This window comes from Triplophysa rosa, linkage group LG10, assembly GCF_024868665.1.
Source record: "Triplophysa rosa linkage group LG10, Trosa_1v2, whole genome shotgun sequence".
In the NCBI taxonomy this organism is placed as follows: Eukaryota; Metazoa; Chordata; class Actinopteri; order Cypriniformes; family Nemacheilidae; genus Triplophysa; species Triplophysa rosa.
The window spans coordinates 7,814,230-7,826,574 of record NC_079899.1 but is presented as its reverse complement, the minus strand read 5'-3'; the positions used below and the strand labels follow the sequence as shown (position 1 = coordinate 7,826,574).

General features: G+C 41.8%; 1 protein-coding gene across 4 annotated transcripts in view; it reads left to right on the top strand.

Annotated features, from left to right (window-relative positions):
- Positions 1-12,345, top strand: part of kif26ab (kinesin family member 26Ab) — a 160,296-nt gene that overhangs the window by 136,371 nt on the left and 11,580 nt on the right. For all 4 annotated transcript variants that reach the window (XM_057344802.1, XM_057344801.1, XM_057344803.1 and 1 more), the window contains 4 exons: positions 6,258-6,441; positions 8,190-8,393; positions 9,787-9,880; positions 11,049-11,311. In XM_057344802.1, coding sequence (XP_057200785.1) covers positions 6,258-6,441; positions 8,190-8,393; positions 9,787-9,880; positions 11,049-11,311 — 745 coding nt within the window. The remainder of the gene's footprint in view (positions 1-6,257; positions 6,442-8,189; positions 8,394-9,786; positions 9,881-11,048; positions 11,312-12,345) is intronic.

Here is a 12,345-nt window from a genome sequence, read left to right as displayed (position 1 = left end):
TATTTAAGTTGTTATTGTGAGTTCATGGACTGGTTTATGGCTGTACAAGCATTTAATCGCCAACCAATTTAATGGTTATTTCAGTATTGGGAAAGTAATAAATGTAATATTTGGTAGAAATGTTAAATATTCACTGTCCATTCATGCTGTCAGGAGCTGGCCTAGAACTCGGATCTCCGGTGTAGTAGCTAGGTGATCTGCCGCTAGGCCACAAAAGGTTGAATAGAACCCAAACGAAACACTCCAGACAGTTCTCCAGGCAAAGTGGTTTTATTTAAACAACAACAAAAAAAATCCTTTCGTGAAAGAATAATCCAACAAAGGTTCTTCTCGGACTGAGGTATATAAAAAAATAACTCCACAAGGGGAGAAAACCATGCTAGAAAACATAAATGATAACATAAACAATGACTAAGTTCTCATACCCGAAGATGGAGGGAAGCACTGAAGGTAAAACGTCAGACTGGCCGTCAAGACCCAATAACTGAGTGAATAGCAGGGAAAACAAACAACTTAAATACCCTAGAGATAACAAGGTACAGGTGATATGGATATAACTAATGAGAACAGCAGAGGGAAACCGCTGGCCTCTAGAGGCCTGGAGAGTAAGTGCAGGAGTAGGAACGCTGACAGAACCCCCTCCTCTAGGAACGGCTCCTGCAGTTCCTTCCAGATCTTCCTGGCCTTCGGGAGCAAAATTCTCGGATCAAATTAGGGTCCAGGATGTCTTTGGCTGGAACCCAGGAGCGTTCCTCCGGCCCGTAGCCTTCCCAGTCCACCAGATACTGTATGGAGTTCTGGACCCTTCGGGAGTCCAGTATCCGGCGAACCGTGTAGGCTGGCTGACCGTTGATGATCCTGGGAGGAGGAGGAGGTCTGCGTGGGGGGCAAAGGGAGAAGACAAGACAGATTTTAGTAGTGAAACATGAAAAGTAGGGTTAATTCTAAGGGAACGAGGGAGAAACAAACGAAATGAAACTGGGTTAACTTTCCTGGCTATGCGAAAAGGGCCGATGTATTTCTGGGAAAGCTTCTTGGACTCGACTCGGAGGGGCAGATTCTTGGTAGCTAACCAGACTCTTTGGCCGGGTCGGAAGTGAGGGGGCCTCCGGCGGTGGCGATTAGCCTGATTACGATACCTCTGGGAGGTCCGAAGGAGGGTATGCCTGGTCTTCCTCCAGGTTTGCCGACAGCGCTGGATGAAGCGCTGGGCCGATGGAACGCTAACTTGTGCCTCTTCCTCAGGGAATAATGGAGGGGCGTACCCAAACTGGCATTCGAAGGGAGACAGTCCAGTAGCCGAGGACTGGAGGGTGTTGTGAGCATATTCGGCCCAAATGATATAGGTGGCCCAAGTAGTGGGATTATTGGCAGCCATGCATTGCAGGGTGGTTTCCAAATCCTGATTTATCCGCTCCGTCTGACCATTGGATTCTGGATGAAATCCAGATGATAAACTGGCCGTAGCCCCGATGAGTCTGCAGAAAGCTCCCCAGAACCGGGATGAGAATTGGCGACCTCGGTCGGAGATGATGTCCCGGGGAATACCAAATATCCTGAATACATGGTTCATGAGGAGCTCGGCTGTCTCCTTTGCTGAAGGTAGCTTGGGCAGAGGAATGAACCGGGCAGCCTTAGAGAACCGATCCACAACCACTAAAATAACTGTGTTACCCTGGGATGGTGGGAGCCCCGTAACGAAGTCCAGTGAAAGGTGCGACCACAGCCGGTGGGGAACAGGTAATGGATGAAGCAACCCCTGAGGTCGCTGACGTGTAGACTTTCCTTGGTTGCACGCCAGGCAAGCCTCCACATACACCTTCACGTCCTTCTTTATGGAGGGCCACCAAAAGCACCTCTGGAGGAAGTCAAGTGTTCGAGCACTTCCTGGATGGCAAGTCAGGGGGGAATCATGACCCCACTGCAAGACCCGGGCCCGGACAGATTGAGGGACATACAGGCTTCCCGGAGGACCACCGCCCGGATCGAGCTCACGGGCAAGGGCCCCTCGCACCACCTTTTCCAGGTCCCACTGAATGGGTGCCACAATCCTAGACCTCGGAACAATCGAGGCCAAAGGCTTCTCTAGAGTTTCAGGAGAGTAGCCTCGGGACAAGGCATCTGGCTTGACATTTTTGGTGCCAGGCCTGTAAGAAAGGATAAACTGGAATCGATTAAAAAACAGGGACCATCGAGCCTGTCGAGGATTTAATCGTTTAGCCTGCTGGAGATATTCCAGATTCTTGTGGTCCGTGAGAACCTGGAAAGGGTGCTGAGCTCCCTCAAGCCAGTGGCGCCACTCCTCCAAGGCCAGTTTTACCGCAAGCAACTCTCGATCCCCCACGTGGTAGTTGCGCTCGGCATCCGACAGAAGGCGGGACATGAAGGCGCAAGGGTGTAACTTTCCATCCTGACCTCTCAGTGACAGAATGGCCCCTACACCCACTTCTGAGGCGTCCACTTCCACCACGAAAGGTCTTTCAGGGTCAGGAATAAGAAGGATGGGAGCAGAAGTGAAGTGGCACTTGAGATCCTCGAAGGCCCTTGCTGCTTCTGGACCCCAGTGAATCTTGGTTCCTCCTCCCTTGGTAAGAGCCGTCAAGGGGGCAGCCACGGTGCTGAAATTCTTAATGAACCTCCTATAGAAGTTTGCGAAGCCAATGACCCGTTGAACCTCTTTAACAGTAGTGGGTATGGGCCAGTTGCGGACTGCCTCGACTTTCTTAGGATCCATCTCCAGGTGACCAGGGGTGATGATGAAGCCAAGAAACTGGACCTGGGTGACATGAAACTCACACTTCTCTGGCTTAACATAGAGATGGTTGTCGAGGAGTCTCTGGAGAACTCTGCTAACGTGCCCCTTATGATCCTCCAATGACCTCGAGAAAATAAGGATATCGTCAAGGTATACAAAGACGAATAGATTAAGCATGTCCCGGAGAATGTCGTTTATCAGTGCTAGGAAGACGGCAGGGGCATTGGTGAGCCCGAACGGCATCACCCGGTATTCATAGTGGCCTGTGTGGGTGTTGAATGCAGTCTTCCATTCATACCCTTGTCGGATCCGCACGAGATGGTAGGCATTGCGGAGATCCAGCTTAGTAAAGATAGAAGCCTCTTGAAGCAGCTCGAAAGCTGTGGCCATGAGAGGAAGGGGATATCGATTCCGAACCGTGATCCTCAAAAAAAACAAAAAAAACAAAAAAAATCCTTTCGTGAAAGAATAATCCAACAAAGGTTCTTCTCGGACTGAGGTATATATAAAAAAATAACTCCACAAGGGGAGAAAACCATGCTAGAAAACATAAATGATAACATAAACAATGACTAAGTTCTCATACCCGAAGATGGAGGGAAGCACTGAGGGTAAAACGTCAGACTGGCCGTCAAGACCCAATAACTGAGTGAATAGCAGGGAAAACAAACAACTTAAATACCCTAGAGATAACAAGGTACAGGTGATATGGATATAACTAATGAGAACAGCAGAGGGAAACCGCTGGCCTCTAGAGGCCTGGAGAGTAAGTGCAGGAGTAGGAACGCTGACACATGCACTTAATCACAATTTTATATTGTTGTATATTAGGATATCAAGTAACCAGTGTTGAGTGTATTTTTAAGTGAATAGTTTAACAGTAATAGTTAGACGGATTATTGATAAACATAATATTAAATTACGGAATAAACAGAAAAGTATGAATATCTGTAAAAAATAATTGCCAATGTAGTTTGTAATGGTGTGTTGGCATTTTTTTATCTCTTGTAAAAAGTAAAATCTCACTAAATGTATGATTTTATGTCCTATTTTCAGTTTACAGTGTGCAAGTTGAGGTCTTTCGGTTTAATAATGATAATAATAATAATAATTATTATTATCATTATTTGTGTAGAATTTGTCACAACTGTTCCTGCAGTATTTTTTTAAAAACAGAACACGCATGCACACACGCACACACACAACTCCAGCTCTGTCTCATTCACTGTCTGTCGCTTTCTTTTTGTTGTTGTTCTGTCTGTCTCTCACACATACTGCGTCCTCAATGCAGTGCTCACACATCTCCTCAATCCCATCCTTCTGTTTGTACACACACACTCGTGCCTCCTGTGGGCCGTCAGTTCCCTGGGGAGGGGCTCCTCCTGTATTCCTCCTGGATGTTATAATTATTTCATCAGCGAGCGGTGTGTTCTGTGATTGTGCTCTCAGGCTGATGCTGAAAGCCGGACAGAAAGAGAGAAAACGAGAGAGGGAGGGGTGGGGCAGAGAAAGAAAAGAGAAGGAGGGGTTGTCACTTCAAGAACTATGGAGCGATGCAGAGAAGGGTGAGATGGGAAAAGGGTGTATTGCCAGACATACTCGGACACACACACATATACTGCATGCCCAAATGGCTGGTGTCTAGAATAATGAGCAAGGATGGCTCGGCATTAGAATGAAAATACATAAATACATTTATTGTTACAGAGTTTATTATTCTCACCCTTTGAAAAAAAGATGTATATATATTTTTTCAATGTTAAAATACTTTCTCTGATACTTATATGTAGAAAGCTATACATAATCTGTTATAAGGGTGATGGCCTTGTTGTACAGTACCATCAACATTGCTTTATTTGTTTCAGTATCCCAACCACTCCAACACAGCAACATTGGCGCAACCAATGGCATGAGTTTAGAGCACTTCTTCCGACCAATATAGAAGACAGGGGGAGTGGTCGGAAAACCTGTTTAAAAACAAAAACACAAAATATATTTTTGCATAATTTTGTGATACAAGTGGCTCTTAATTACACACTTTACTTTTAAATCCCAACCTTGTTAAACCTAGATGTTGTGTTCTATGTTGCCTTTGAGACTGTGTGGTCATATTAAGGTTATTCTGAGCATAATTTTATAAATCTGTTCATATGTTTATATGACGATGACTGACTATTGGTTAAATAGGTTCTAGTACTTGGTTTCCATACAAGAGATGTCTGGATGTACTCAAAGTACACTTAAATATATCCATGGTTCGTTGACAGATTTTGTTGATAAATTTTGGAACTGCCACTAGCTCAAATGACCACATCTTTTTTTTCCAGTTAAGAGCTACCAGCTATCCCCTGACTAACTGTCCTAGACAATTTGTCAGTCTATCAGTAATTTTGAGCGTGCTTGAAAGTGTGCATTTAGTGTGATCAATTACAGTTGAAAACAGCTGTGATCTGTCATGCTTTCTCACCCTAATGCAGCTCTTACAGAAGCTAAGCCCCTAAACGTCACTTGATATCCTAGGCCCACTCTATTCTTCTCCTCATATGTTAATTCAATCACCAGAACAATCGGAAAGTTCAATCTGAGGTTATTGATATCGCATACTGAGAAGGTAGCTGTTGCTTTGGTTAAAATCTTAACACTTGTCATTACTACCACTGTATCTATCTAAAGTAGTAATATATCAGTAATATATCGCATGGATTTTGAAATTAATGACCAGGCTGTATCCGGACTGACTTAGCTAATTGCTAATGTTAACTGCAGGGCCCATTAGCCTTAGGCTTCATGTTTTCTGAAGACATTTTAAAGGGTTTCTGGTACAGTATGTATGCCTATTTAGTTGTGAAATAGAGAGGGAGCGACTGCCTGAAGAGAAAACTGTGTTTACTTTGGCAATGCGATTGGGGGCTTTTGACCTTTCAGGTCTGATTTTATAGCATTCAGTTTTAAATGTCAAGCTATACCATTAAATCAATCAGACAGAATTGATTTTCAGACGCATAACCCTCTGCATGAATGAAACGGATTATAAAAAATATGTAGCGCTCCTTGGAAATCACTTTTCACTGCGGGGACAGGGTTTTGGCTTGAGTTAGATGAAAACCCATTTGATAGAATGCAAGAATTTTGTTGAATGTGAAGAGGATGCTTTTGTTTTGGATTTAACGTAATTCCTAAGGTCAACTCATAATGCTAGTCAATGTTTCGTGAACCAAAATAAGCATTAAAAAGTCTGTTTAAAAAGGTTGCTTTTGCTACTGTACCTTTAAGAGGTATCCTGTTGGTTATACGAACTTCCTTTTACCATATTGTTCTTACTGATGCAAATTTCTTGAATACATCAATCATTATGTGTATTTAATTTGGTGTGTGTGTGTTATGAACATTAGTGTAACTACATAGTATATTAAACTCTTTATTACCTGTTTAAATTTAAAAAATGTATTGAACGAATATTATTTTCTTATAATTCTTGTCCTGTTTTTGTCTGTTGTCTCAGGGCTGCTCAGAAGCTGAATCTGTCGTCCAAAAGGAAGAAGCAGCAGCCGCCTCTAGTATACCCCCAGGAGCCCTCCATCTACCCAACTAACTTTAGTGCTGTTCTCCAGTTCTCTCCTCCACCTGCTCCACCATGTCTGCTCAGGGCGGGGTCAAAAGCCAAGGAGAACCCTGGCATGGGCAAGGTCAGACACATACCTACAGCACATCAATGCACCATTTTCTTTTTTTAACAAGATGTATCACAACAGTTTTCACCATTGGTGAAAAGAATCTTTAAATGCCTGATTTTCTTTGCTTAAAAAACTTTGCATTCACAAACAGAACACCCGCTGTCCATTATCCGGCACGATCTAATAAAAGCCACTGGTTATGTTGCTCTTGGCAAATAGATTTTGGGGATCTCGGCTTGGGATCCAAGCCAACAGTAGCAAGTTGTTCAGCATCCACACAGCCTTCCTCATTGTCCATGGGGTTTTGTCTTTAACACATATTAGAGTATATATATAGTAATGGCATGGATTTGTTCCAGATTAGATGCCACCTGCTCCGAAAGATGATTGTAGAACATTATGCCAAAAGCTTGAGCCCGCTGAAATGATTGATAAGTGCCCATTGAGAAAAGACTCATTACATCGCAGCTTTGCAAATAAGCTTCCTCTTCCTTCCACTGCAAACACACATGTGATGCTGCCTGAATAGGCTCCAGTTGTTGGCAGCTTTTATCGTGACTATAAAAAGCTACAGGCATTAGAATAATAGCCCAGCCGTCTGTGTGTGACTGTTATTTTGTTTTGCACAATTACCAACTTGTGCAGAAGAAAGCCCCTCCACAAGTTTTACAGCGGTAGATAGTGACAGTCAAGCGCCAAAAAAGATCAAACACCACCTTTAAAGTAGTTGATAAAATGTCTACACTAGATTACAAGTCTTCTAAAGCCAAACACAAATAGCTCGGTGTAAGGAACAGACCCTACACCAAAAAAATTCTAGAGTTAAATAACTTACTTTTCCTCACACTAACTATTGTATGACTTCAACTTTTCATTTGGGAGTTCTTTGATACTTATTGCAAAGCACAAGGTCATTATAGTACATAGGTAGATTTTAAGTTAATTGCTGTCTGTGTTGATTTTGAAACTTGATCGGCAGCATTTCATACCCACAGTAGAGAAGGCGTGAAAAAACAAAAGCAGAGGGATCAATTCTCCCAAACCTCATATCAAATGACCAACAAATGTAAAACCCAACATATCTGCGCTGTCTATACGGCTGGCCCCATTCTGTGGCCGGTCATATGTGGCAGCCTATTTCTAATGTCACAGCCAGCATAATTCGTTCCCCACGTGCACATGTCCATCAGCATAATCGGCCCCTGCAGAGCGGACCGACGCTGTGGCGCAGGCATGCCGCTTGTCCCCGGGTGGCGTGGAATAGGATCAGCCGTGCAGACATTGTTTCATAGCAATGGAGCCCAAGTGCTGTAATTATATCTTCACTACAAATCAACCGTGGAATACTGTGGCTTTGTATGGCTCTCAATGATATATTGCGTGCGTGAGGTTCTCTTACAGTATGTTTGTTTAACTTTACTGTATTTGCTGCAAATGTTAGCGGTTCACCGTGACACAGTCGTGACAATGTGAAGAATTACTGAAGTAATAACTGGATTTGTTTGTGTGCTTGGTGTGTGGTAAATGGTAATGATACGGTACATGCTTTATTGTTGGAAAGTTCCCTCCCGGTTCAGTTTGTTGTTGAATGAGTTACAGTTAAACCAGTGTTAAGTTCATATTTCTTTGTTCAAGCTGATGTCCATCACTTTATTCGGCCTGCAATGTTATTTAGCATCAATGCTTTGAAGAAACTATTAAAGTTTTTCCTTGCACTTTATACAGTAATATATTTTCGTTTTGTTTCATTCCTGCGCCAGGTCAAAGTAATGATGCGAATCTGTCCAACTCTGGGAGTTCTGGATTCGTCCATGTCTTTCCTGAAGGTGGACACCCGAAAGAAACAATTGACCCTCCACGATCCCTCACTCAACACACAGCCCATCTCAACACACAGACGTGCAGCACTTCCCGCCCCAAAGATGTTTGCCTTCGATGCTGTTTTTCCCCAAGATGCCTCTCAAGTAAGACGATCTTGTAGTCTTCTTGGTCTTAAAAGGAGTGTTTGGTACTTTTTAGACAATTTTTGTATTTGTGTCTGAGAGTCACACACATACTTAGCATGGCAAGGGGCTTAATGCAAAAATTCCTGTTTTGGTACAGTACCATTCTTTAAAGTAGCCCAACAGCTGTTTCTTTAAGTTTAGAAAATAGTTGGAATTCCAGACTCGCATATCTAGCACCTCATTCACAGTTCATTATCTGTCCTCCAAAGCTGTACTGATATCCGTATCAAGATTAGTGTCTAACAAATGCACTCACACTAAAGAGAAACTTTAGACATTGCCGTCCTTGAGGGTGATTAAGTGCAAACAATTTAGTTGTCACAACATAGTTACAAAATGGTTCTCATCTGGTGTAAATAACCGAAAATAAAATTGGATCTTGCAAGCATGCGTTCCAAAACCTGACGTGAAGTTAAGCAGCAACATTCCATATCCTCTAAAAAGGTTATCCAGAATACACAGCGACAAGAAAAAGGAACAAATAAACACAATAAGGACATATGTTTTTTTCTGTTTATTGACATGTTGCCATGTTGGTTCTGTAGCAGAGCTGTAGATAAGCATTTGTTAGATGTCTATTGATATAGATGTCTAAAGATAAAGATACCCATGTTTTTAAAGCAGATTGTTGGTTAAAAGTCCTTTACTGTGGGTTGTACCATATGCGACAGTCTTGTCTATAAATCAGAGCCAGGACAAGGTTTTCTGATCTCAGTACCAGCCCAGTGAAGGTGCGTAACAGTAAATCTCCAGATCTACCATGTGTGTGGTTTAGTGAGACCACAGGGACATATTTCTTAGCAAAGCACTGGGCTGTTGTTCTGTCTTTTGTAAGGATGTATGTGTGTTATGATGTATGGGAGGAAATTGCTGCAGTCCCAAATTGTCTCATGGGACTAGGCCTAGTGGAACAGATTGTAGCGATATGGCTGTACAGTGCAGCCGGTGTAAAGCTGCCCATGTCTGATGAATCTGTGATGAGGACCGGTTTTGTTGCTGCTATCTGTTGTTTACTTTTGCTAGTGGATAAATCAATTGTTTGCAATAAAGATAAACTATATTCCAAACAAGGTTTTTACAGTATGTCACAGGATACTATTAAAACTACAATTTAAACTTAAAAAACAGTCTGAGACCACGGGACAAAAATGACATTTGTGATAAATGAAAGAATGGATTTGGGTTAGTAAATAAATCTGACTCACTTTCCTTTCTTTTTGGAAATTCTTTGCAGGAACAATAAATAACAGTGAAGTGCCATGCAAACCCTTTTTTTCAACAAAATTCCATGTTTCAGCCAAATTGCGGGGTGTTTTTCAAATGACCAAAACAGTAAATTATGTTTCCACAGGCTGAAGTTTGCTCAGGGACAGTGGCTGAAGTTATTCAGTCAGTGGTCAACGGAGCTGATGGGTGCATTTTCTGCTTTGGTCATGTCAAAGTTGGTAAGCTATACACAACAACAAAGAGCTGAATTGCTGTTCTAACAATCAAGGCCAGAGGCTTGTGTAATTAAAAGCTTGGCTAATAGATCCTTACAGTGCATTTACTCACCACACTTACTGCATCAGAGGTTTGTTCTTGTGCCAATTGTGCTTGTTAAATGTTTTCCTCCATCATTTACTGCATGCGGTCTCAGTGCTCAAGCATTATTTATGACTCTTTTGAAGCGGATCTGTCTTTATGGAATATTGTTTGTCTCTAGTATTTAACTGTTTTCCTAATGTGGTGTTCAATTATACAGTGTTCCTTGTCTTTAAGTCCAAGTGAAATTAGAAATTACAATGCTTATTTTCCATGAAATATTGCAGCGTTTATTGTAAATAGTGTATCAATGTGTGTCATTCTCTTTTTAAAAATATAATAATATAATCTTCAGTTAAAATCTGAAAATGCACTACCGCCCTGTAGTGACTATCCATCTTAAATGACATATGTTTGACGCCTTAGGCGGGGCATCCATTAACTCCTCCCCTTCAAATGTCAGTCTGCTGCCAGTTCCATTTCAAAATGCAATGGCTGTTTTTATACATCCAAATAAATCACAGCAAATAAATAAGTCACCCTAACACGCCCACTATTTTTCTCATTCAAAATTCCATTTCACTTGGAAATGCGTCAAAATATGGAAGTAAAAACTTCCGGTTCATGGGAACTTTAAGAACAACTTTGGATAGCACAGTGTAAACAATTTTTTTATTAAATCAAATTGCCTTTATAAGTCAATTGAATTTTTATTCAACATTAAGACATTAATCATTTTGTAACATTAAGTTGAAATTTGTTAAATTATGTTGATGAGATCATTTTAATGATTATTTAAGTAAATAAAAAATGAGTTTAACTTGGTATATGTGCCCTAATACCTGTAACGTGGCATATGTGAAACTGGATTTTTAATAACACGAGAATGCAAACTCGATCAGCAATTTGTTATCAGATCCTATTGAAGTACTAATAATGATCTACTATGATTTGCGGTTTATTATCTTCCACCATTATCTCGTCAAATCAGTAGTAGAAATGCCTGCACTTGAAACACTTAACTCTTTGAGGGTTCATGATCATTGTCATCTTGCCAGAATCAACAGCTTTCTCTTGCTTTCTCGCCAGGCAAGACATACACCATGATTGGCACAGACAGCTCCACGCAGAGCATTGGCATTGCGCCCTGTGCCATTTCCTGGCTTTTCAAGCTCATCAATGAGCGCAAGGAGAAGACTGGCACGCGCTTTTCGGTACGGGTGTCAGCCGTGGAAATCTATGGCAAGGACGAGAGCTTGCAGGACCTGCTGTCTGACGTCCCAACAGGAAGTATGCAGGACGGACAGTCGCCTGGTGTCTACCTGCGTGAGGACCCCATCTGTGGAACACAGGTGAGTAATGTCACAAGCTTTACATGCTGGCTATATATTTATATATTCATGTTCACGATTCATTGTTATGTCAGCTTATTTATTTATTTTTAGTAGATTTTAACAGTATCTTTTCCCTTTAGTGGTAGTTATTACAGAATAGATTTACCTGAGTTTAATCACTAAATCTCACATTAAAGTGCAGATGTTGTGGTGGCTTCTGTACTCGGTGCCCCATCAGGATCCATCTGTATGAGCTGCTGCTCTGTTTCACCCTCCCTCCCCCTCTTACCTTCTATTGGAAGAGGGTAAATATCAGGAGGGGGTAGTTGGAGTTTGAGGGTAGGTAGAGGGTAGTTAAAAGCGCTGCCAGGTGTTGGCATCAGATGTTGTTTTTTTGTGGATCCATATGAAGCAGACATCAAAGGCTGCCTTGAGGCCTGTGAAGTTTAGATCTCGGGAGTGGGACTACACCCATCTCTACATCCAGGGTTTTTTCATCACCAGTTCCAGAATGGCTTATTGGCCACAGGCAGTTGGTGGGCACCGCAGTAAAGACCTTGCTGTTGTTCTAAAGGAGCCTATTCTGGATATGTGGGAGCTTTTTGAAATGTGCCACAGTGTTGATCACACTGAATATGTTAAAGCATATCAAAGATGAACTTCTACAATCTCAGTACTACTGACTGTACATTATTTAAAGATTTAAAGATCGTAAATATTCCCAACGTCTACTTTAGCCCCCATGTTCTATCCAGCTTTCCACAGAAGCAGAGATGATCATGATTCAATCCCTTCATTAATCCAACTCCCTTCATGGATGTATTTGTTTCTCTAATTACATCAGAGAGTGAATTTAATCGACTTAAACTGTGAAAAGCGGCTCATTTACTTGATGTCTTTTGCCATCTGCAGCTAGAGCTGGGTAGAATGATATAAAGTATCAAATTCATATAAAAATATGAATTTTCATACTAAGCATATCATAATATTTACTGTACCATTGCTGTGCATACAAAGTGACACACTTCTAAACATTCTGTTTTCACCATTTT